Genomic DNA, 24,839 nt, shown 5'->3' on the forward strand with positions numbered 1-24,839 from the left:
AAATCAGCAAAACAATTTTTACTGGGCCAAATCTGGAGCCGATGTGAATTCCTCTCCTGACGAGCAGCTTGCTGCACTATGTATCAGTCTACCTCCATGTCATGGTAATCAAGTCATCAACTCGTCTCATGACTCAGGATTAGGATCCACCCCAGCTGAAAGATTTCCCAGACCGTAGATTCAGTGAGAAGCTCAACCCAAACATCTCCTTGATGGCCTGTCCCCGCTCCAGATGCTGGACCATTTTCGAAACGAGCTCAGCGCTCTCCCTCACATGCTCCATGTCAGTCTGTGTCCAGATGAGGCGCGATAGCTGCAGCCTCCGTTGCTTAGAGCTCCGGTCGATCCCCCACTTGCTGTAGAGGCTCTCCTTTTCAGCGCCGCTAAGCTTCCTCACCATCTGCCTGTACAACATGTCCCTCTCATTCCGAAGACTCTTTAAACTGCAACAATAACAAGAATCAATGTGTGCAATTCATTGTGATTGGTTTTATAGATAAGATGAAGGTGTGTTCATTATCATCATATGATAAGTACCTTGATGCAACAGTAGCATTCGGCTCACCATCAGCAATGGAAGAATGCTTGATGAAGGACAGTCGCCTGTGTTCTACCTCCATGTAGATGTGATCTGTGTGGTCTCCATTGAAGAGGAGGAAGAAGTAAGTCCTGTGCACTATGGAGATATGACATTCATGCCACAGCTCGATGATCTCTTTCTGCTTCTTTGGAAAATCAAAGGGCCACCGTGAGGGAGACTCGAAGGTGGTGCTCGTTGACGAATCCGTGCCAGCTTGCACCCGGTTTTCCTGTGGCTGGGACGCATCTTTCTGCTCAGTTTGCTGCTTCACTTCAGTTACGCGGCTTGTGTCATTGGCAGCACTTTCTTCTTCAGCGTTACCTGTGCTGTTGTCGGTGATGGCATCCGAGGCAACTTTTTCAGGAAACAGGTTCCTCCTTACCTGTTCTGGCCTTCTCGGAGGAAACTTGAAATTTTCACTTGGGGGTGTTGTCATGTTCATACTTGTTGAATCATCAAACCAGCTGTTTGGAATTACCATGAAGCTTGCTTTGCAACTGCTGCTCCTTGCTAGCACAGTGTCCCTGGAGCTTACCACACACCTCTTCAGGGCCAATGGTTCCTCGTCAATGTTATATTTTTCAATTTCAAAAGACGGGTCAGAATCGCATGCATATAGCTCGATGGCATTTTCTGCTGTCTTTGCGATGCTTTCACCACGTTTCTCTTCATCAGTACAATCTTCAGCTTGATCCGTCATCGGTCTTCTCTCCTTTTCAGGCGTTTCAGGTTTCTGTGCATGAAAGGATTCTTGGCTTATCCTTTCTCTGAGCCCATTGGTTTCAACGCATTGTACTTCCTTGCAGTGCTCCTCTGAGACATCTGGCACATCTGGGTAGGCCACCAAGTTTTCTTGGCATTCATCTATGCTGTCGAAAACATGGTTACTGGGTCGGCGTGGAAAGAGCCCTGGCTGTGCATCTATTAATAGATCTTGATCGACTAGGTCATAAGTATCTGAACATGAAAGTGCATCTTCAGACATATTACGTGGTAGGGATTCTGAAGATCGACTATGTGCATCCTGTCAGAGTTAGGTTACCCGGTTTGGTATTACAGGCACAAGTAAAAAAATTAGATAAGAAAAATGACAGTTATACATGAGAGAGCAAGTACCCATCGCCTTGCTTTAAGACAATTCAGATGATCATCACTTGCAACTTTGCGGAAATTCTCAAGTTCTGATTGAACCGTGTCTTTTTCCTCCATCAATTCCTTCAACTGTTCTTCCAGCTGGAAATCCATTACATTATGTATTTTAAAACAAGGTGATTATTGTAAATGTAGCTAGTTACCATGAATGTGAAGATTATTAGAAAGTGATTTACTAAGACTAACCAAACCTTTTTAATCTGTTCATCCTTCTCCTTCAGAACCTCAGCATGAGTTGGGCAAGAGGCTGATCCAGGAAACTTGAGCTCATTCTCCAACCTCGTAAGCTCTCTCTGAAGATGCTTCACTAATGCTTTGTCTGACATTACGACATTTACTTGTGCATTGGTGACTACATTTTTTGCGCAGTTTGCAAACAAGAGCGTGTTCCTCGACTGCTCGACGTGGCAGTGCGCCGGGCTCATCGTGCAGATGATGGCTGTCCTCGCGTTGCCTCCCAAAGACGACTGCAATATGCGAGTGAGCTTGGAGTCTCTGTAGGGGATATGGCCGTTTCTCCCTCCGCTGCATCAAAAGCCAACTAGTTCGTCAGAGAGCTAGGGCTTGTACTTCGAGAAGTATGGCTTGAAATTCAACAAACCTGAGCTGGCGAATGACCTTGCCCAGCGTAAGAAGACTCTTGTTGATATGACTGCCCTCCTTTAGCCTCATACCGCTCGCTGCTGTCTGTGATGCACGTTCACTTCCTGCCAGATCAACGAAGTTCTGCGCAGAAGGAGAAGCTCAGACCTCAGAGGCCATGCATGGAACTGTAGTATCGTCGAAAGAATCTAAAACACAGGAAGAAATTAAGGTGTTCACTTCATACCACGCAAGCCTGAAGGGTGCTGGAGTTGCCTTTCCCCAGGAACTGCTTCGCCGAGCTCTCAACCGTCTGCAGTTTACACAGGAGGTTAAGAACACAAACAAATTCTCGCAGAACATGAATGACTACCGATCGTCGTTCAGTGTGATAAGTCCATAAGGGCACCTACCAGTCTGAGTATTTGATGAGACCTAGAACTCGTTTCGTTCAAGGCGGTCTCCCCGATCTGTCTTTGAGCTGTGGCACGACACAAATGAGTGATCAAAACAGTAATGAACCAGTTGAGCAGCCTGCGCATATGTTATTTCCAGTTTCGGCGATTCAGTGGAAAAAAGAAAAGAAGGATTCAGCTCCACACCTTCACACACAGCAAGGAGCTCCAGGAGATGGCCTTTGTCCCTCAGAGTTTCCTCGGTGAGTTTTTCCACCACAGTTCCTTTCTGCTTGAACAATTCAAGCACAGTTGCACCAACCATGAGTAGGATGAACTCTGATTGAAAAGAAATTTTGTTGAATGACTTTCAGCTAGAAAAACAGTTTTAGTTCACCTCTGGGTCGTCGAGGAGCCGGAGAGGGGTGGTGTCGGAGCTGAGGAGGTCCCTGACGGCCTCGTTGTATATCTCCATGGCGGAGAACCTGAGGATGAACTCCCTGTCGGGATGCTGAGTTGAAGACCCGAAACAGAGCACAGGTTAAGGGCAGACAAAGCAAACCAACAGCAGCAGAGCCATGCAGACAATGCACGGTATGCACCTGGTCTATGTAGGCGTAGATTTCGGCCATGCTGTGCTCGGTGATGCCGAGCATGGTGTACGTCTTGCCGCTGCTCGTCTGCCCGTAGGCGAAAATGCTCGCTGCAAAGCAAAGAGCATGCAAGCAAGCAGGGAACATCAAACATTTTTACAGCATTGGATGGATGTATGGATGGATGCTTTGGCACGTACAGTTGATGCCGCTGAGCACGGAGAGGGCGACCTCCTTGGCCCCTTCATCGTACACCTGCCTGGTGCTGCACTCGGGGTCGAACACCCGGTCTGGAAGACGTGCGGTCGATTGGGAAATGAACATTGTTTGCCATGGCAGGATGCATGGAGTTAAGCAGGAGGAGGGCGCATGTTACCGTAGGTGTAGCTGGCCGGGAACATGGCGCGCTCGGGGATGGTGCTGAGGAACTTGAGCGTGGCGGGGCCGGCGCACTCCCATTCCGTGCCGTCGCCGCGCTCCGCCTCCCGGGCGTTCACCGGCCGCAGCCGCACCGACACCAGGATCCGCTCCTGCTGCTGCTCCTCCCCGCCCGCCATCTCCTCCTCCTCCCTGGAACCGACGCGACAACAGAAATCAGCGTGCAGTATGAAGCGAAGCGAGGAGCGTATGGTGGCTAGCGCTCGCGTGGTCACCGCGCGCGCACGTAGTACCCGTGTCGCGTCGAGCTACCCGGGCAGGACGGACGCAGAGCGTGCGCGCGAAAGCCAAAAGCGCGAGGTCACGGGCGGACGCCGGCGGTGCGAGGCGACGCGAGGCCGGTACGTACGTATTATGCACGTACGCGAGGTCGGCGGGCGGTCGACGTCGGCCACGCGCGCGCGGCCTAGCTTCTTCTCTCGGTGGAGCTTGGAGCGTACTAGGTGTGTACGAGCTCGGGGGAGGGGCCGAAAGCGGCGCGCCAGCGGGCGGTGCCGAATGGATGCTTCTAACTTTGTTTCCTGCCATGTTTGGATGGACGTGTGGGCGAAATCCGGACGTTTCCTGGCCATTGACGGCGACGAACGGACCAAGACTAAGGTGGACGTATGCATGCGCCGAGACAAAAATGCGGGCACAGCTGAGAAGGAAGAGGTCGGTGGGTGAATCCGTTGGTTACCTCCGGGAGGAATGGCCGCTCTCTTGCTCGCTCTAGTGGCAGAATGCGAGAGGGAGGCGGCAAGGCCGGTCGCCGGCGGGGGTGTCCCGGCCTGCTCCGATCTCTTCTCGGGCACGTAGGTGTATATTAAGCTTCCTCCTCCCCTCCTTGGCGAGGCGAGGGGAAAGAGAAAGGAGGAGGGCCGGGGAGGGGTGCAGAAACAAGAAGGGATGATTGTCGACGGGTCACCGCGCCGGCCAACCAACCGCTGCGAGGGTACTCCCTCACGAGGGACCCCGCGTGTCCGCCATGTGAAACTAGCCGCGCGGTGGCTAAACGGACGTACTCACGTACGTGCCGCGATATCTATAGCGTTGATCCCCTGTCTGCCGGACAAGGAAAACGCGGCCGCCTAAAAATAACCGACCGTTCCACCGTGCGGTGCGGTGGCCATTGACGCGCACCTTGCTGCTGCCGCTGCTGTACTAGCAGTGACCATGCATCTGAGCATCTCCTATGTGTCTGCGTCGGGTAAAAGTGAATGGGAAACATTCCGTGGCTCTCGGGAAGCTGCTCCTGTTCGTGCTCATGGTAGCCATGCGTACGATGGACTAGGCAACGGCGAGTGGCACGGGAGCAGCTTTAATGCATGCTCCCTGTTCCTGCCCGGCCCCGTGCGCATGCACGGTACGCCTCCTGCGGCCGCGGCTGCTCATGTCCGTGGGGAGCTTTACTGCCACTGCCCGGCTTCAGGGTAGTGTCCATGTACACTGCACCAGTGCAGAGGTTGGTAGTGAAGACGAACTGCAGAAGAAGACGTGTGGACGCACGTACGTACAGTATAATACAAACCTGTGGTGTCGAGATGTTTTCCTCCCAAGACAAAGACGTGTGTAGCTTCCAGAGGTTGTTGAGGGCGTGTACAATGGTTGATAAGATAATCTTATTTTAAATCTTGCATGTAATTTAGAGATGACAAAAAACATGTCTACAATGGGTCATCTCTTAGCCTTATCTTCAATAACTAGCTATTCCTAAAAACATGGTGAGACATATTATGCTAAGAGTTCATCTCTTGTCTTCTCTTAAATAAGAGAAGACAAGTATTTTCTTATGATTTCTCTCCTCCACCTCATCATTTATCCTACGTAGCATTTCTAAGATAGAACCATTGTACATGCCCTAAATAAGAGAAGACAAGCATTTCCTTATGATTTCTCTTTCCTCCACCTCATCATTTATCCTACGTGACATTTTTAAGATAGAACCATTGTACATGCCTTGACATGCAGCGAGAGCGGCAACCTAGCTACAACTGTCAGGTTGCCCCAGCGTGAGCGTCACTGTCCACCTTCGTGGCTCCTGTACGTTCCGTCGCAAACCAATCTTGCTCGCTTCGGGATCAGGAACTGCTGCCATGCCTGGCCTGAAGTCGTGCCTGGAAATTTCTTCAAGTTGTTTGGTTGATGGCCAGGAAAAGCCTGACATAGCCTGGCCTGTAGTATTGCTGTTGTGATTATAATTACACTAAATGTAATTAGGGAGGAATCTCCCCATGCCCAAACCGTCGTGCGGTTTGTCCCGCACATATGCCTCTCACTTGTGCCCTCTAGAACCGACACCTTCCTTCGCTCGTGTCTCTCCAGATGCTATAAGTAGCTGATACGTCTCCAACGTATCTATAATTTTTTATCGTTCCAAGCTATTATATTATCTGTTTTGGATGTTTAATAGGCATTTATATGCTATTTTATATTATTTTTGGGACTAACCTATTAACCTAGAGCCCAGTGCCAGTTTCTGTTTTTTTGCCTGTTTTAGAGTTTCGCAGAAAAGGAATACCAAATGGAGTCCAAACGGAATGAAACTTTCGCGATGATCTTTCTTGGACCAAAAGCAAACCAGGAGACTTGGAGATGAAGTCAGAGACGCAACGAGGCGGCCACGAGGGTGGAGGGAGAGCCCAGGGGGTAGGGCGCGCCCCCTGCCTCGTGGGCCCCTCGTGGGCCTCCTGACCTAGTTCCTTCGCCCATATATACTCTTATACCCTGAAAACATCAAGGGGAGCCACGAAACCACTTTTCCACCACCGCAACCTTCTGTACCCGTGAGATCCCATCTAGGGAGGGATTCGATCACGGAGGGCTTCTACATCAACACCATTGCCTCTCCGATGAAGTGTGAGTAGTTTATCACAGACCTACGGGTCCATAGCTCACTACTAGGGAAAACCCTAGTAGTAGCGCGGGGTAATTGCCTAGCAGTAGCGCGGGGGCCTACGCTACTGCTAGGGCGCTACGGCTAACTTTTAGCAGTAGCGCGGGTGGTACCCGCGCTACTACTAACTAATTGAGAATTAAAAAAAATAAATTCCATCCATGGCGGCTGCTTCTGCTGGGCGTCATCGTCCTCTCCATCCATGGCTGCTACTGGTCCTGGAGGGGATGAAGTTGTCCATGGTGATGGTGCTTCCCCACCCAACTTGTGCCCGCACCTCTCTTCTATTGCTCCTACAAAAGAAGAGAAAATTATTAGAAAGAGGAAGAGAGAGATAGAGAGCAGTAGGAGGAGGAACTCACTGGTGGCCGCCGGAGTTGGAGCCGACGCCCGAAACCCTAGATGAAGCCCGGTGACCTGCTGCTGCTTGTCATGGGACCCTTGACCCGGCGAGGAGGTGCAAGTGGCTGCGTCCATGGCGGATCTGGCCGCCGCCATGGACGACGCTCTGCTGGTTTCCCTCTCCTTCCAACAGCGGAGAAGAAGGAGGATGGAGGGGAAGGGAAGGGGTCTGCAGTGCGAGAGGAGGCCGCCGAATTTTTGAGTGGCGCCGAGGTGTGAGGCCGGCAGTGGCGGTGGGTGAGGAAGGGAATCACGGGTGGGAGGAGAAGGGGAATCAGAAGAGTGTGGCGGGTTTGGATTTGGGCCTCCGCACGCTATGTGTACACATGTCTTGCTGGGTCGATAGTAGTAGCGCGGGTTTATACCCCTCGCTACTACTATGGCATGTCCCGGGTGGCGCACGGTAGAGACCACTTAGTAGTAGCGAGGGTTATAAACCCGCGCTACTACTATCAACTTAGTAGTAGCGTGGGTTTATGCCCCTCGCTACTACTATGGATGTCCAGGGGGGCACGGGCCGCACGACAGAGACCACTTAGTAGTAGGGAGGGTTATAAACCCGCGCTACTACTATCAACTTAGTAGTAGCGGGGGTTAAAAACCCGCACTACTAGTAAGTAGCAGTAGCGAGGGGTATAAACCCGCGCTACTAGAAAGCGTCTGCCTATAAGCTTTTCCCTAGTAGTGGCTAGTAGCTAGATGGCTTCTTCTCTCTCTTCGATTCTCAATACCATGTTCTCCTCGATGTTCTTGGAGATCTATTCGATGTAATATTCTTTTGCGGTGTGTTTGCCGAGATCCGATGAATTGTGGATTTAGGATCAGATTATCCATGAATATTATTTGAGTCTTCTCTGAATTCTTATATGCATGATTTGATATCTTTGCAAGTCTCTTCGAATTATCGGTTTAGTTTGGCCTACTAGATTGGTTTTTCTTGCAATGGGAGAAGTGCTTAGCTTTGGGTTCAATCTTGCGGTGTCCTTTGCCAGTGACAGTAGGGGCAGCAAGGCACGTATTATATTGTTGCCATCGAGGATAAAAAGATGGGGTTTTCATCATATTGCTTGAGTTAATTCCTCTACATCATGTCATCTTTCTTAATGCGTTACTCCGTTCTTTATGAACTTAATACTCTAGATGCATGCTGGATAGCGGTCGATGTGTGGAGTAATAGTAGTAGATGCATAATCGTTTCTGTCTACTTGACACGGATGTGATGCCTATATTCATGATCATTGCCTTAGATATCGTCATAATTATGTGCTCTTCTATCAATTGCTCGGCAGTAATTTGTTCACCCACCGTAATATTTGCTATTTTGAGAGAAGCCACTAGTGAAACCTATGGCCCCCGGGTCTCTTTTCCATCATATTAAGTCTCTTTTACATCATACTAGTTTCCGATCTATTATTTTGCAATCTTTACTTTTCGATCTATAAACCAAAAATACCGAAAATATTTACTTTACCGTTTATCTATCTCTCTCAGATCTCACTTTTGCAAGTAACCGTGAAGGGATTGACAACCCCTTTATCGTGTTGGGTGCAAGTTGTTGATTGTTTGTGCAGGTATTCGGTGACTTGTGCGTTGTCTCCTACTGGATTGATACCTTGGTTCTCAAACTGAGGGAAATACTTACTCTACTTTGCTGCATCACCCTTTCCTCTTCAAGGGAAAAACCAACGCAAGCTCAGGAGGTAGCAGGAAGGATTTCTGGCGCCGTTGCCGGGGAGATCTACGCCAAGCCAAGACATACCAAGTACCCATCATAAACTCTCATCCCTCGCATTACATTATTCTCCATTCCCCTCTCGTTTTCCTCTCCCCCACTTCTAAAATGATTTTCGAAAATATTTGCCTTTTTCTTCGCCCTTTTTCCGTTCATCTTTTCGTTTGCCTTGATGTCTTATTTGGCTCGTTTGCTCGTTTGGTTGGAATAATTGTGTATTTATTGCAAATCAGAGAACCTAAGATTTATGGATCCTCATCCGCTTGCCAATATTTTTAAGAGATCCAATTATGATGAACCTATTGCTAGTGAGTTTTGTGCACTAGATTATCTTTATGAAGTTTTGCTTGAAATTCGTGAATCTGAAAATTGTGATGAAGTACTTTATGAAGTGATTCACGATAGACCTTTGAATAAAAAGCATGATTGCAATGATGTTATTATAAATTCTATTAATGTCAATTATGCTAAAAATATGCAAAACCCTAAGCTTGGGGATGCTAGTTTTTCTATGTCCACTACTTGTTGCAATGATCATGATTGGGGTGATTCTTCTTATGATCTTGAAAATTTATTTAAGCCCCATGATGAATATGAGATTGATAATAGTGTTTGTAATAATATTGAAAGTGGGTTTGGAAGAGTGTCAACTTTAGATCCCACATATTTGGAGAATGTTCAATCTGATGAAATTTTTGATAAAAGTGGGTTTGGAGAGGTCATGACTTTAGTTAATGTTAATCCCACTATTTTGGAAGAGTGTCAACTTTGCATGCATGTGGATCACGAAGAGAAAATTTTGTGTGATAGCTATATTGTTGAATTTGCTTATGATCCTACATGTAATTATTATGATATAGGAAAATACTGTGGTAGAAATTTTCATGTTACTAAATTACCTCTCTTCATGTTGAGATTGCCATTGTCTCTTTCTTCTTCCTTGCATATGCTAGTTTTTGCCTGCCTTGATAATTTGTTTGCTTATAAAATACCTATGCATATGAAGTATGTTAGACTTAAGTGTGTTTGTCACATGTTTTATGATGCTCTCTTTGTGCTTCAATTCTTGTCTTTCATGTGAGCATCATTAAAATTATCAATGCCTAGCTAAAAGGCTTTAAAGAAAAGCGCTTGTTGGGAGACAACCCAATATTTTTCCTTGCTGTTTTGCATTAAAATTTTCATCTAGCCTCTGGTTAGATGTGGTTTTGTGTTTTAGTTAGTGTTTGTGCCAAGTAATACCTTTAGGATAGCCTACAGTGATAGTTAATTTGATCTTGCTGAAAAACAGAAACTTTTACGCGCACGAAAATAATTTTCATAAATCACGGGAACGTGCTTTTCAGTTGATTCTTTTTGCAGAAGATTAATAAACAAATTTATAAGGACGTCCTAATTTCTTAGGATTTGTTTAGTTACAGAAGTATTCGAGAGTTACAGATTACTACAGACTGTTCTGTTTTTGACAGATTCTGTTTTTCGCGTGTTGTTTGCTTATTTTGATGAATCTATGGGTAGTATCGGGGGGTATGAACCATGGAAAAGTTGGAATACAGTAGATATTACACCAATATAAATAAAGAATGAGTTTTCAACAGTACCTTAAAATGGTAATTTATTTTCTTATACTAACGGAGCTCATGAGATTTTCTGTTGAGTTTTGTGTTGTGAAGTTTTCAAGTTTTGGGTAAGGATTTGATGGACTATGGAATAAGGAGTGGCAAGAGCCTAAGCTTGGGGATGCCCAAGGCACCCCAAGGTAATATTCAAGGACAACCAAAAGCCTAAGCTTGGGGATGTTCCGGAAGGCATCCCCTCTTTCGTCTTCGTCTATCGGTAACTTTACTTGAGGCTATATTTTTTATTCACCACATGATATGTGTTTTGCTTGGAGCGTCTTGTATGATTTGAGTCTTTGCTTTTTATTTTACCACAATCATCCTTTCTGTACACACCTTTTGGGAGAGACACGCATGAATCATGATTTATCAGAATACTCTATGTGCTTCACTTATATCTTTTGAGCTAGGCAATATTGCTCTAGTACTTCACTTATATCTTTTTAGAGCACGACGGTGGTTTTATTTTATAGAAAATAATGAAATCTCATGCTTCACTTATATTATTTTGAGAGTCTTTTAGAACAGCGTGGTAATTTGCTTTGGTTATAAAATTAGTCCTAATATGATGGGCATCCAAGGGGATATAATAAAAACTTTCATAAAAAGTGCATTGAATACTATGAGAAGTTTGATTCTTTATGATTGTTTTGAGATATGAAGATGGTGATATTAGAGTCATGCTAGTGGAGTAATTGTGAATTTGAGAAATACTTACGTTGAGGTTTGTGAGTCCCGTGGCATGCACGTATGGTGAACCATTGTGTAACAAATTTGGAGCATGAAGTATTTCTTTGATTGTCATCCTTTGTGTGGAGGTCAGGATCGCGCGATGGTTAACTCCTACCCACCCTTCCCCTAGGAGCATGCGCGTAGTGCTTGGTTTTGATGACTTATACATTTTTGCAATAAGTATGTGAGTACTTTATGACTAATGTTGAGTCCATGGATTATACGCACTCTCACCCTTTCACCATTGCTAGCCTCTCTTGTGCCGCTCAACTTTCGTCGGTACCATACACCCACCATATACCTTCCTCAAAACAGCCACCATACCTACCTATTATGGCATTTCCATAGTCGTTCCGAGATATATTGCCATGCAACTTTCCACCGTTCCATTTATTATGACACGCTTCATCATTGTCATATTGCTTTGCATGATCATGCAGTTGACATCGTATTTGTGGCAAAGCCACCTTTCATAATTATTTCATACATGTCACTCTTGATTCATTGCACATCCCGGTACACCGCCGGAGGCATTCACATAGAGTCATATTTTGTTCTAAGCATTGAGTTGTAATTCTTCGAGTTGTAAGTAAATAGAAGTGTGATGATCATCATTATTAGAGCATTGTCCCATGTGAGGAAATAAAGAAAAAAAGAGAAAAAAAGAGAGAGGCCAAAGAAGCCAAGAAAAAAAGAAAAAAGGAAAAAAGAGGAAAAAAGAGAGAAAAAGAGAGAAGGGGCAATGTTATTATCCTTTTCCACACTTATGCATCAAAGTAGCACCATGATCTTTATGATAGAGAGTCTCTTATTTTGTCACTTTCATATACTAGTGGGAATTTTTCATTATAGAACTTGGCTTGTATATTCCAACGATGGGCTTCCTCAAATGCCCTAGGTCTTCATGAGCAAGCAAGTTGGATGCATACCCACTTAGTTTCTTTTTTGAGCTTTCATACACTTATAGCTCTAGTGCATCCGTTGCATGGCAATCCCTACTCACTCACATTGATATCTATTGATGGGCATCTCCATAGCCCGTTGATACGCCTAGTTGATGTGAGACTATCTCCCTCTTTTTGTCTTCTCCACAACCACCATTCTATTCCACCTATAGTGCTATGTCCATGGCTCACGCTCATGTATTGCGTGAAAGTTGAATTTTTTTGAGAATACTAAAGTATGAAACAATTGCTTGGCTGAAACCGGGGTTGTGCATGATTTGAATATTTTTGTGTGACGAAGATGGAGCATAGCCAGATTATATGATTTTGTAGGGATAAGCTTTCTTTGGCCATGTTATTTTGAGAAGACATAATTGCCTTGTTAGTATGCTTGAAGTATTATTATTTTTATGTCAATATTAAACTTTTGTTTCTACTCTTTCGGATCTGAACATGCATGCCACAATAAAGAGAATTACATGGATAAATATGTTAGTAGCATTCCACATCAAAAATTCTATTTTTATCACTTACCTACTCGAGGACGAGCAGGAATTAAGCTTGGGGATGCTTGATACGTCTCCAATGTATCTTTAATTTTTGATTGTTCCATGCTATTATATTATCTGTTTTGGATGTTTAATAGGCATTTATATGCTATTTTATATTATTTTTGGGACTAACCTATTAACCTGGAGCCCAGTGTCAGTTTCTGTTTTTTGCCTGTTTTAGAGTTTCGCAGAAAAGGAATACCAAACGGAATGAAACATTCGCGATAATCTTTCTTGGACCAGAAGCAAACCAGGAGACTTGGAGATGAAGTCGGAGACGCAACGAGGCAGCCACGAGGGTGGAGGGCGCGCCCCCTGCCTCGTGGGCCCCTTGTGGGTCTCCTGACCTAGTTCCTTCGCCCATATATACTCTTATACCCTGAAAACATCGAGGGGAGCCACGAAACCACTTTTCCACCGCCGCAACCTTCTGTACCCGTGAGATCCCATCTAGGGACCTTTTTCGACGTCCTGCCGGAGGGAGATTCGATCATGGAGGGCTTCTACATCAACACCATTGCCTCTCCGATGAAGTGTGAGTAGTTTATCACAGACCTACGGGTCCATATCTAGTAGCTAGATGGCTTCTTCTCTCTCTTTGATTCTCAATACCATGTTCTCCTCGATGTTCTTGGAGATCTATTCGATGTAATGTTCTTTTGTCGTGTATTTGCCGAGATCCGATGAATTGTGGGTTTATGATCGGATTATCTATGAATACTATTTGAGTCTTCTCTGAATTCTTATATGCATGATTTGATATCTTTGCAAGTCTCTTCGAATTATCAGTTTAGTTTGGACTACTAGATTAGTATTTCTTGCAATGGGAGAAGTGCTTAGCTTTGGGTTCGATCTTGCGGTGTCCTTTCCCAGTGACAGTAGAGGCAGCAAGGCACGTATTGTATTGTTGCCATCGAGGATAAAAAGATGGGGTTTTCATCATATTGCTTGAGTTAATTCCTCTACATCATGTCATCTTTCTTAATGTGTTACTCCGTTCTTTATGAACTTAATACTCTAGATGCATGATGGATAGCGGTCGATGTGTGGAGTAATAGTAGTAGATGCAGAATCGTTTTGGTCTACTTGACACGGACATGATGCCTGTATTCATGGTCATTGCCTTAGATATCGTCATAATTATGCGCTCTATCAATTGCTCTGCAGTAATTTGTTCACCCACCGTAATATTTGCTATCTTGAGAGAAGCCACTAATGAAACCTATGGCCCCTGAGTCTCTTTTCCATCATATTAAGTCTCTTTTACATCATACTAGTTTCCGATCTATTATTTTGCAATCTTTTACTTTCCGATCTATAAACCAAAAATACCAAATATTTACTTTACCGTTTATCTATCTCTATCAGATCGCACTTTTGCAAGTAACCGTGAAGGGATTGACAACCCCTTTATTGCGTTGGGTGCAAGTTGTTGATTGTTTGTGCAGGTATTCGGTGACTTGTGCGTTATCTCCTACTGGATTGATACCTTGGTTCTCAAACTGAGGGAAATACTTACTCTACTTTGCTGCATCACCCTTTCCTCTTCAAGGGAAAAACCAACGCAAGCTCAAGAGGTAGCAGTAGCACCTGTAACCATCAATCAAGACAGAGATTTTCACTTTTCTCAAACACGTTATCACGTACGTAGAACAACCAGCGAAGAGCAAGAGAGAACAGATGATAGAGGCAAAGGTGTCCTGATGTTTTGATGAGATGGTGGCTATCGTTTTTGGTGGAGTAGACTTTGACGATCCGACTACGAACGTACGAGGACGTCGCGCCTTAGCAATCGCTAAACCAACTCCGAGAGGTTATTGACCACGCCGAAGCACGATCAACCTGACCACGATGGTCTGTTTCTTGCACGTAAACGAAGAACAACTAAGAAACTAAAATTGCAATCTGGATGTGCGAATATAAGAGGAAAGCTTTATTAATGAAGGTGGGGTTTTGTGACGTCTTGGCCTGGTCGTTGAACATAAACTAAGTACGCAAAGTTGCAGCTATGGTGAACTTTTAATCTAAACAAAACCCAAAGTCTAAACGGTGCCTTAAGGGTTGTATTTGTAGGGGGAAAGAGAGGGGATTTCGTCCCCCCTTGGCAAGGTGGGACTAAAACACCTCCTAACTCGTTTCCCCTACAATACGAACTCTAAAAAACGGCCTATATGTAGTATTTTGAAATTACATGGGCCTGACCCAAAAATAAGGTGGCGCAGCACCTATATTAATCTATGGACGAAATTTATGAAAGGGAATCTTGTGTATTTCGTCCATGCACTTGTACGTCATCATGGTGGCTCCAAAATGCCGAGAACTCCACCAGAAACTCCGTTCTTGTTCGTCTTGTGCATACCATCATTTCCATGCTTGATCATACTCCAATGTTCATCATTCTTATCCAAGCTAGGCCCTTCATTTGAAAGAAAAACAAATGTATCCAATTTAGGCAGTATCATATTCTCATGAACATTCACTACACAAAAAGACACATCCGTGACATTTTGGGCCGAACAAAAAGTTTTTCTGTCCTGCTTATGACACTTCTATGGCGATAATTGTGACAAAACCACGTATCATCATAGATGTGCTGGGCTCCTACTTCTATGACAAAAAATCATGACAGAAAATGGGCTTTTCTTCGTGGGTGGGCCGGGGACGCACTGATACGTCTCCAACGTATCTATAATTTATGAAGTATTCATGCTGTTATTTTATCATTCTTGGATGTTTTACAATCATTTTATAGCAACTTTATATCATTTTTTGGGACTAACCTATTGACCCAGTGCCCAGTGCCAGTTGCTGTTTTTTGCTTGTTTTTTACATCGCAGGAAATTAATATCAAACGGAGTCCAAACGCAACGAAACTCCACGGAGATTTTTTATGGACTAGAAAGAACCCCTTGGGCCTGAGCAGCACCTGGGAGGTGCCCCGAGGGGGGCACAACCCACCAGGGCACGCCAGGGCCCCCCTGGCGCGCCCAGGTGGGTTGTGCCCACCTCGGTGGCCTCCCGCACCCCCTCTTTGCACTATAAATTCCCAAATATTCCGAAACCCTTCGGGATAGACCTAGATCAGAAGTTCCGCCACCGCAAGGCTCTGTAGCCACCGAAAACCAATCTAGACCCCATTCCGGCACCCTGCCGGAGAAGGAATCATCTCCGGTGGCCATCTTCATCATCCCGACGGCCACCACGATGAGGAGGGAGTAGTCCACCCTCGGGGCTGAGGGTTTGTGTCGGTGTCAAAACCGGCGGATCTCGGGTAGGGGGTCCCGAACTGTGCGTCTAAGGCGGATGGTAACAGGAGGCGGGGGACACGATGTTTATCCAGGTTCGAGCCCTCTCGGTGGAGGTAATACCCTACTTCCTGCTTGATTGATCTTGATGATATGAGTATTACAAGAGTTGATCTACCACGAGATCGTAGAGGCTAAACCCTAGAAGCTAGCCTATGGTATCATTGTTGTTGTCCTACGGACTAAACCCTCCGGTTTATATAGACACCGGAGGGGGCTAGGGTTACACAGAGTCGGTTACAAGGGAGGAGATCTACATATCCGTATCGCCAAGCTTGCCTTCCACGCCAAGGAGAGTCCCATCCGGACATGGGACGAAGTCTTCAATCTTGTATCTTCATGGTCCAACAGTCCGGCCAAAGGATATAGTCCGGCTGTCCGAGGACCCCCTAATCCAGGACTCCCTCAGTAGCCCCTGAACCAGGCTTCAGTGACGGTGAGTCCGGCGCGCAGATTTGTCTTCGGCATTGCAAGGCTGGTTCCTCCTCCGAATACTCCATAGAAGATCTTGAACACAAGGACAGTGTCCGGCTCTGCAAAACAAATTCCACATACCACCGTGGAGAGAATAGTATTTCCAAAAATCTAATCTGCCGACGCATTTTGCAGCATGACATCACAGCACGGCCCGGTCATTATTCGAACCGTTTTTCACAACCAACCACTGCACCTATCGCGAGGCGGTTTCCTTGGCACGTCTTGTCGAAGCAGAGATCTGTTGGAGATATGCCCTAGAGGCAATCATGTGATGATGATATTTCCATATGTATTCATGAGTCCTTTGTATTGTCCTTGAACATCATCAATGATATGTATCAATAAGTATGTGACTTGTTTGTGGAACTATGTATTGTATGATGGTTGTTTTAATGGTCCCTAGTTGATAAGGTTATGCGGACACATATCCTTGACTAGTATACGACTCGGTTGATGACTATGTTTCACAAGTCATGTGCATGGAGATGCTAAACGGATAGTACGGGCTTGGGGATGGAGATCACCGAGCCGGACAGACCCACTTTGAGACGCAGCGAGATATAGTCATCTGTTAGTCTCAAGTGCAATGTCTATGCCATGTCCTGGACCTGAGGTCCTCGCATGTTCTCGGGATGAGGATCGACTCACTTAGGGTCTATCAAACGCTACTCCGTAACTGGGTAGTTATAAAGGTAGCTTTCAGGTGAGTCGTGAGACATGCCGCGAGACATGGTTGACCAAGATGGAATTTTCCCTCCTATTTGGAGAGATATTCTCTGGGCCCTCTCGAGTGATCAGATTCGGAAAGCATGGCCATGCGACTTGGGTTAAGTGTTAACCCAGTTCAGGAATCTGTATCATGGTTTCGAGAAGAGAGGTCAAGCTAACACAAGGGTGACAAGTACTCGCCTTGAGCTCGACAACAAATATCGTGAGGCAAAAGGAATGTTGCATATGCCACATTGTTGAGGTTCGTCGAACGACTTTACGCCCACATGGGAGTTGGCACGTTCTGCTAGGAGCCGCTACCAACTATCGACTCTGGTCGTGTCCATGTGTACGTGAACCTATAGGGTCGCACACTTAAGGAGCTGCAGCCCATTCAGATTGGATCTGAGTGGAAAATGGATGTGGACTCCTAGTGGGCTCAAGTGTTGAGCCCACCTCGGAGGTCTATATAAAGGGGAGTGGGCACACCACTTAAGAGGATCGAATTGAACCCTGGTTAGCCACCGCCACTCCCCCGCCCATGCCGCGCGACCGAACCTAGCAGTCCGCCGCTCGACGCTGCTCCCCGTACGTGTGGATACCTTGGAGGCATCGCATCTGCGGTGCTTGGACGAACTGTTCGAGGGAACCGCGAGGTGCCGTTCGCGGGAGATCACCGTTCACGGGTCTTCGCTGTTCGCGGGAGATCGGCAACGCGAGGAGGAGACGGCCCGGGAGACCGGCTACACGCATCACCAACTCTACTTCCGCTGCGGTGACTGCGCGTCTAGTGGTAAACCCGATCCCGTGCTCTATTTCCAGCAGCATGATCTTGGGTGCGCGGTAGAAAATTTTATTTGGCGCTAGCGTAGCGTACCGCGTGTTCCAACAAGATCGTGTCCCCTTATCACGGGATTCTCATCAATACGGGTGTGGGTAACCCAACCGCGCCATCAATTACTGCGCTTGGGGAATAAGAGGTTTTACCAGGTGAGTGGGGAGGCGCATCGCCTCTTCCGCCCTTATAAAGGGACAAGGATTCACTCTTTTCACCCACGCCTTCTTCCTGATTCATTCTCTTCTGCTCAAGCTCCAGCGCCCAAGCGTTCATCTTCTTTGCCGACAAAAGGTCTTCCGAAGATGTCCGGATCCGGAGTAGGAGGCAAATGGATGGCCTCTACCGTCCGAGAGAAGGATATCAAAAAGCTTCGGGAGGCCGGGTACCTGGCCAAGAAAATCAGCCACCGTCTTCCGACGGCGGGACAGATCGTCCCCACTCCGGAACCCCACGAGAGGGTTGTATTCCTCCGTCACTTTGTCCGCGGGCTAGGGTTTCCCCTACACCCGTTCGTTCGTGGCATCATGTATTATTATGGGATCGATCTTCACGATCTGTCCCCTAATTCCTTCCTCAACATCTCGACATTCATTGTCGTGTGCGAGGCTTTTCTCCGCATTTCGCCGCACTTCGGTTTATGGCTGAAGATTTTTAATGTGAAGCCCAAGGTGGTGGGTGGCGAGCACGGAAAAAAGGGCGCTATGGTGAGCAAGATGCCCAACGTCATATGGCCAACGGGAGCCTTTAATGATTCTATCAAGGAGTGGCAACAGCAGTGGTTTTATATCACTGAGCCGCGCGGCAAGGAATGGGCTGCCTCTCCCGAGTTTCGATCCGGTGCCCCCCTGCGGCTTACATCCTGGGTTAAGAAAGGCCTGGACTGGTCCTCGTCCGACGAACTGTCGGTGCTCCAGACGCGCGTTGAGGATATGGGAGACAAGAACATTGAACTTGTCAATGTGGTCCAGGTGATGTTAGTTCGCCGGATCTTGCCTTGTCAGCACCGGACCTGCAATTTATGGGAATTTGATCCGGCCAGGCACCAGACCTTGCGGGAGCTTTTTGGCTCCTCGCACAAGGACATTTGGAAGGTGCTTTTCAAGTCCAGCAAATCATGGCCGGACTCCGCCGAGGACCGCGGGTACCAACTGTCCCGCCCTGCAAGTTCGGTAAGTCATCAAAACTTTTTATCCGCGTAACCCAAGGGAAGGGCTTAACGCATTTTATACAACTCTCCTAGGGCTGGACGAAGAAGGCGGAGCGGATCCATTGTCCGGCCCCGCTGCCCGAAGAACTGGACATCCCACTTCTGACGAAGATGCTGGTCCCGGCGCCTTACAAGGTGCCAAAGAAGACGACCGAGAAGGAGGCCAAAAAGACCCGGGGCGGCCTTCGTCGCCGCGGCACTTCGGACACAATATCCGAAGGCTCCAATGCCCATTCCGCCTCCGAAGAGGACGAGGAGGAGGAGGAAGATGAATCCCCTGCGGGGGGAAGAAAGAAGAGGACGGCCTCCGCACACTTGGAGACCGAGCTGCCCAAAAGGGGAAAGGCTCCTCTTCCGGAGGAGTCCACTGCCGCCGCCGACAGCGGCCCGGCATGGGATCCCAGGGCCCAGCCCCTGGTGAAGTCGTAAGTATATAAAATCCGAGTACGTTTTAACCTAAGCCATATTTTTTGTAGTCCGGCGAGGTCCGTACCAAACAATCCTCATCAGAGGACTTGCTGAGCTCAAATGCTATGGAGAGCGGGACGCCCCCAAAGGCCCCTTCCTCCAAACAGGTGCATAACACCGAGGCTTCGTCCCAGAAGGACCCCGGCCAAGGAGGAAAGGAAAAAACCGTGAAGGCGGAGCCTGGAGGTCAAACCTCAGGGGCCGGACACGTGGGGGAAAAGATTCCCATGGGGGTTGACGGCGAGGGCGATCCTGAGTTCGGCTCCCAGCCGGATGCGATTCCAGAGACCTATATGGCTCCAGAATCAAGCAGGTAGCCTCCTTCGGGTGGAGGGGGTGTGCCTGTTCCATCGGCGACCTCTGTACATCCAGAAGTGTCGGATGCTTTGTTGGTGGCGTTGAAAGACGCCTCCATCGTTGATGAACACCGTGCCCTTATGGGTGCGGTGATTGAGAAGATTCAGTCAACTGAGAGTGGACTGAACAAAGCCTGTATCAGTCTTATAAGAGGCTTTGAGGTATGTTTTATGAGTTGTCGAAGAGTGTCATAGTATAGATAGTAGCCCCTGATACACTGTTCGGTGAAAGAAAGAACCGGACAGGGGATCGAATTGATGATCGCAGGAAGACTCATTGAATGATATTGATTTCTCTTCTATTACAAGCAGGCGTCTGTAGCGGCTGCTGCCTCTCGTACTGCGGAGATCTCCGGACTGAATCAAAGTCTGGAGCGGGCCATAGAAGAACTTGGCCAATTGAGAATGCAGTTGAGAGATAAACAAGGTATGCACAAGCTTTGCTCGCATTTATTGCGAAATAAATTTTCAGTATGAAATAAGTTGCATAATTTGTGCTAGGGATTATGACCGAAGTCGAGGCCCTCAAAAGGGCCGTTACCGAGGCCGAGAAAAAGGCGGCCACAGAGCGGACTCTTCGTGAGAAACACGAGGCCAGAGTTATTGAAGCTGAGCAGGAGCCGCAAGAGGCCGTAAGGAGATGCGAGACCTTGGAGCAGAGTTTAATGGAGAAAGAATCCGAACTCACCAAGGCGCGTCAGGCCACGAGCGATGCCCGGGGGGAAACCCAAAGCGCCCTGCAGGGGATCCAAGAGGCGAGAAAGATCGCGGCGGGTAAGGCTTTTTCCATGTAAGGCAAGTATTTGAAGGGAAAACTATGTTTCTGATTTTGAATCCGGATTTCTCAGGGGTATTTGCCGAGCTACCTCGCAGCATATCAGATACCGCCCAATTCTACCGAGCCGAAGAAAGGAACACCACAGATAAGCTCTTCTGGTCCCAGTATTTGGCGCCGAATTATCCGGTGCCTTTTGCCGATCAACTGAAACAGCTGATCGAACTGCATAAGGCGGCGGAACTAGCCATGAAAGATCTGGTTATCCGGCTATGGCCTGCCGAGCCGATTCCAAGCAGCTACTTCGGGCTCGTGAAGCGGCTTGTAAGCGCTTGCCCTCGACTTGACGTCATCAAGCGGTCGGTCTGTATAGAAGGTGCGCGAATGGCCTTCGCCCGCGCAAAGGTGCACTGGGGGAAGATGGATGCCGAAAAGCTGATGACCGAAGGACCGCCAGAGGGGAAGGAGCACCGCAAGCCCGAATTATATTATGAGAGTGTCCTGAAAGGATCCTACCTTGCAGCGGAGCTATGCACCAAGGGCATTATATTTCCATGAATGCCAATCATGTTGACCTTTGTAATGTTTGAACAAGGTCGTTTATTTGTCGCCTGTTATATAAAAGTTTACCCTCCCGTGCGGCCATTTTATATGTTAAACCTGAGAGTTGGCCACTCGTCGGCTTCTGCCCCCACGTAAGAAGTATGGGGGTGTTCGGGATAAACCTGAGCACTCTTTATCCCAGTGTTGGGTCCTTCGAAGGAGGTGCTCAGCACGACGAACCAGGCAATCAGACTATAGGGCTTTATCACTCTCACTTAGCCATAGGAGCTTTAGTATGGTAGGCGCAGCCCCTGGTGTTCGGAAGACTGTACTAGGGGCTCTATAAGCACCTGATCAGAGAAATAACCGATCCATCGCACGCTGCATTGGCTATGGCATTATGCGGGAGAAATCCTTAAAGATTTTGTGACCTCTCGAACAGCTGACCAGCTCTCGCCGTATCATGACAGTCAGTTTTCGGCTTTCTCTACTGAGGTGCTCGTCCGGAAGAACCGGGACACAATCGCAGTAGTTCTCCTAGTGCTACCTTAGCCGATATAGCGGAACGTAAGGTACCAAAACATGGGAGCCGGGCAAACCCAACTATTGACCCAAGACATGATTCGGAGCTGATGCATATAATGCTATAGGTTCGGGGCGCCGAACTTCCATGAAGGTGTTCGGACTTTATTGCCGTGTTATGGGTAAAACGAAGCCCCTGGCATATTTTAAGGCATATCGCTGTGTACGGATGCCACTTGACAAAATGATTTCAATAAGAAATAACAGCAGGTAAACGTCGTATAAATCCACATGTTGTATTTGAATAGTACGTCTATGCGTATGGGTACAAGTAATGTAATAAAAAAAAGGAATATGATTGCGGAACCTGCTGAGACCAGGGGGAAGAGGCAGAGTGCGGATCCGTAATATAGCCGGACGGTCACTGTGGGGAATGTCTAAGGATTCCCTTACACGTTCAAGCTGCCTCCGTGTAGCCCGTCCTGGTTGGCGCAAGGGTGAACCTGCGAAGGAAATGTACGAAATATTTACGTGCCAGAGGGTGGTTGAGCCGCTGAGTTCGGCCTGTCCTCGCTTTCGCCGGAGTGTTTAGTTGAGCTCTGGACGAGCTGGGCTATCCTTCCGCGAAGTAGTTCGGAGTCCCTTGACGGTGTCCGGGAGCCTGGACGTCGACTCAAGGTTCGGCTGCAAGGTGCTGCTCGTTGTTTCTGCTGCTAAGGCAGTGGTGTATTTGTTGGTGCCGAGGGAAGGTTCGGCCTTGCCATGAACCGTGATGACGCCGCGTGGATCGGGCATTTTGAGCTTACGGTAGGCATAATGTGGCACCGCGTTGAATCGAGCGAACGTGGTTCGTCTGAGCAGTGCTTGATAATCACTGCGGAAAGGGATGATTTCGAAGATTAACTCTTCAATACGGTAATTTTCTGGTGATCCGAAGACTACCTCAAGGGCAATGGAGCCTGTACAGCTAACCTCCACACCTGGTATAATGCCTCTGAAAGTGGCTTTAGTGGGTTTGATCGCCGAATGATCGATGCCCATTTTGCGCACTGTGTCCTGGTAAAGCAGATTTAGACTGCTGCCTCCGTCCATAAGGACTCGAGTGAGGTGGAACCCGTCTATTATTGGGTCGAGGACTAGTGCGGCTGGATTGCCCTGATTGGCGTTAACCGGACGATTTGTGCGGTTGAAGGTGACCGGCCCTAGTTTATATTGTGGGACGACTAGTTCCGTTGAGTCGCCATCCCTAAGGATGCATATCCGGTCCGACTTGGTAATTTGGGTGGTATTTACCACATTCACCGATTGAATATGCGGGGGAAATTTCTTTTGCCCTCCTGTGTTCGGTGATCTGGGCTCTTCGCCGTTATCGTCGCTTTGAGACCCCCCTTCGTCTTTGGCGCCTGCCCTGCCGGCTTGTTTGAAGACCCATCATTCTCTGTTGGTATGGGTGGCTGGCGTTTCTGGGGTGCGATGAATTTGGCATTGGCGATCGAGTATGCGGTCCAGACTGGATGGACCCGGATTTTTATTTTTGGGTGGCCCTTTCCGCTGACCGGAATTTGAGCCCCTGAACCCGGCATTAACTGCCGTATTTTCGGCGTTTTCACCATATTTGCGGTGCTTGTGTTTGTTGCGTCGTGGTTTGCCGTTGCTATCCCTGGCTTCTGATATGCCATGTTTGCTTGCTGTATTGGTACTACGAGCCAACCAGCTATCTTCGCCCGCACAAAAGCGGGTCATAAGTGTCGTGAGGACTGCCATGGATTTTGGCTTCTCTTGGCCGAGGTGCCGGGCGAGCCATTCGTCACGGATATTATGCTTAAATGCCTAAGGCCTCTGCATCCGGATAGTCGACTATTTGGTTCTTCTTGGTTAGGAACCGGGTGCAGAATTTCCTGGCCGATTCCCTTGGCTGCTGAGTTATATGACTTAAATCGTCAGCGTCCGGCGGTCGCACATAAGTGCCCTGGAAATTGTCCAGGAATGCCTCTGCCAGGCTCTCCCAACTTCCGATGGAGCTTGCCGGCAAGCTATTGAGCCAATGCCGGGCCGGCCCTTTGAGTTTTAGCGGGAGATACTTGATGGCATGTAGGTCATCCCCGCGGGCCATGTGAATGTGGAGGAAGAAGTCTTCTATCCATACCGCGGGGTCTGTAGTACCATCATATGATTCAATGTTTACGAGTTTAAACCCTTCTGGGAATTCGTGATCCATTACTTCATCAGTGAAGCATAGGGGGTGTGCGGCGCCCCTGTGCCGGGCTATATCACGACGCAGTTCATACGAGTCTTGTCTGCCGTGTTCGGCTCGGCCGGATTTGCTTTTAGTGTATCCGGCGTGACGATCATCGTCACGTGTTGGTGCGCACCCCCGTGATCCGTAGATCGATCTTGCATGTTTTGCCTTGTTTTCCAATACATCTCGCAGGTCCCGCGTGTTGCCCCGGGCCTTGGTATTTTTGTTTGGGTGGCGGCGGGGTGCGGGCTAGTTTTCAGGCTGAAATGCCTCTCTGTCTCGGCCGCGAGGTGGCCGATCAGCCGCATCATACGCTAGTGATGTATGTTTCAATGCTTCCTCTTCGAGTTGGGGTAGCAACCTGCGCTTTGGGTAACTCTTGGTTGGGCGCTCGAGTTCGTATTCCTCGGCTGCCAGGACTTCAGTCCATCTATCCGCTAGCAGATCTTGGTCAGCTTGAAGCTGTTGTTGCTTTTTCCTCAGGCTGTTTGCTGTGGCTATAAGCCGGCGCTTGAAGCGCTCCTGCTCGACGGGATCCTCAGGCACGATAAATTCTTCGTCGCCGAGGCTCACTTCGTCTTCGGAGAGAGGCATGTAATTGTCATCCTTTGAGGTCTAGCTTGTTCATCCTCCCGCTCGAGGTCTGGTTGGAGGGGATTATCGTCGTCTTCGGCACTATCCGGAGCGTTATTGTCTTTTGTGCCGGTATCGCTGCCTTTGCTATGGCGACACTTAGCGCGGCGCCGCTGACGTCGGTGCTTGGGTTGCTTCTTGGACGGATTATCATCCGTTGTCTTATCGCCATC

General features: G+C 47.9%; 1 protein-coding gene and 1 long non-coding RNA gene across 3 annotated transcripts; one reads left to right on the plus strand and one right to left on the minus strand.

Annotated features, from left to right (window-relative positions):
* Window positions 1–4,735, minus strand: LOC123122273 (kinesin-like protein KIN-7J). Of its 2 annotated transcripts, none has more exons than XM_044542453.1 (13): window positions 4,420–4,735; window positions 3,679–3,872; window positions 3,503–3,592; window positions 3,312–3,412; window positions 3,107–3,220; window positions 2,917–2,998; window positions 2,728–2,795; window positions 2,562–2,627; window positions 2,334–2,458; window positions 1,924–2,257; window positions 1,697–1,813; window positions 538–1,604; window positions 1–443 (listed from the first exon to the last, which is right to left on the minus strand). In XM_044542453.1, exons 2-13 carry the CDS (start codon window positions 3,857–3,859, stop codon window positions 140–142), a joined length of 2,649 nt encoding a protein of 882 aa, XP_044398388.1. In that variant the 5' UTR covers window positions 3,860–3,872; window positions 4,420–4,735; the 3' UTR covers window positions 1–139. The 2 variants fall into 2 exon arrangements, with proteins under 2 accessions (XP_044398388.1, XP_044398389.1); XM_044542454.1 differs by lacking the exon at window positions 4,420–4,735 and adding an exon at window positions 3,974–4,378.
* LOC123122276 (uncharacterized) lies at window positions 1,598–3,497 on the plus strand. The gene is made up of 3 exons (XR_006460125.1): window positions 1,598–2,014; window positions 2,102–2,972; window positions 3,084–3,497. It is a non-coding gene; the product is annotated as an uncharacterized lncRNA (long non-coding RNA).
* Window positions 4,736–24,839: the final 20,104 nt, after the last annotated feature.

This window comes from Triticum aestivum, chromosome 5D, assembly GCF_018294505.1.
Source record: "Triticum aestivum cultivar Chinese Spring chromosome 5D, IWGSC CS RefSeq v2.1, whole genome shotgun sequence".
Classification (NCBI taxonomy): Eukaryota; Viridiplantae; Streptophyta; class Magnoliopsida; order Poales; family Poaceae; genus Triticum; species Triticum aestivum.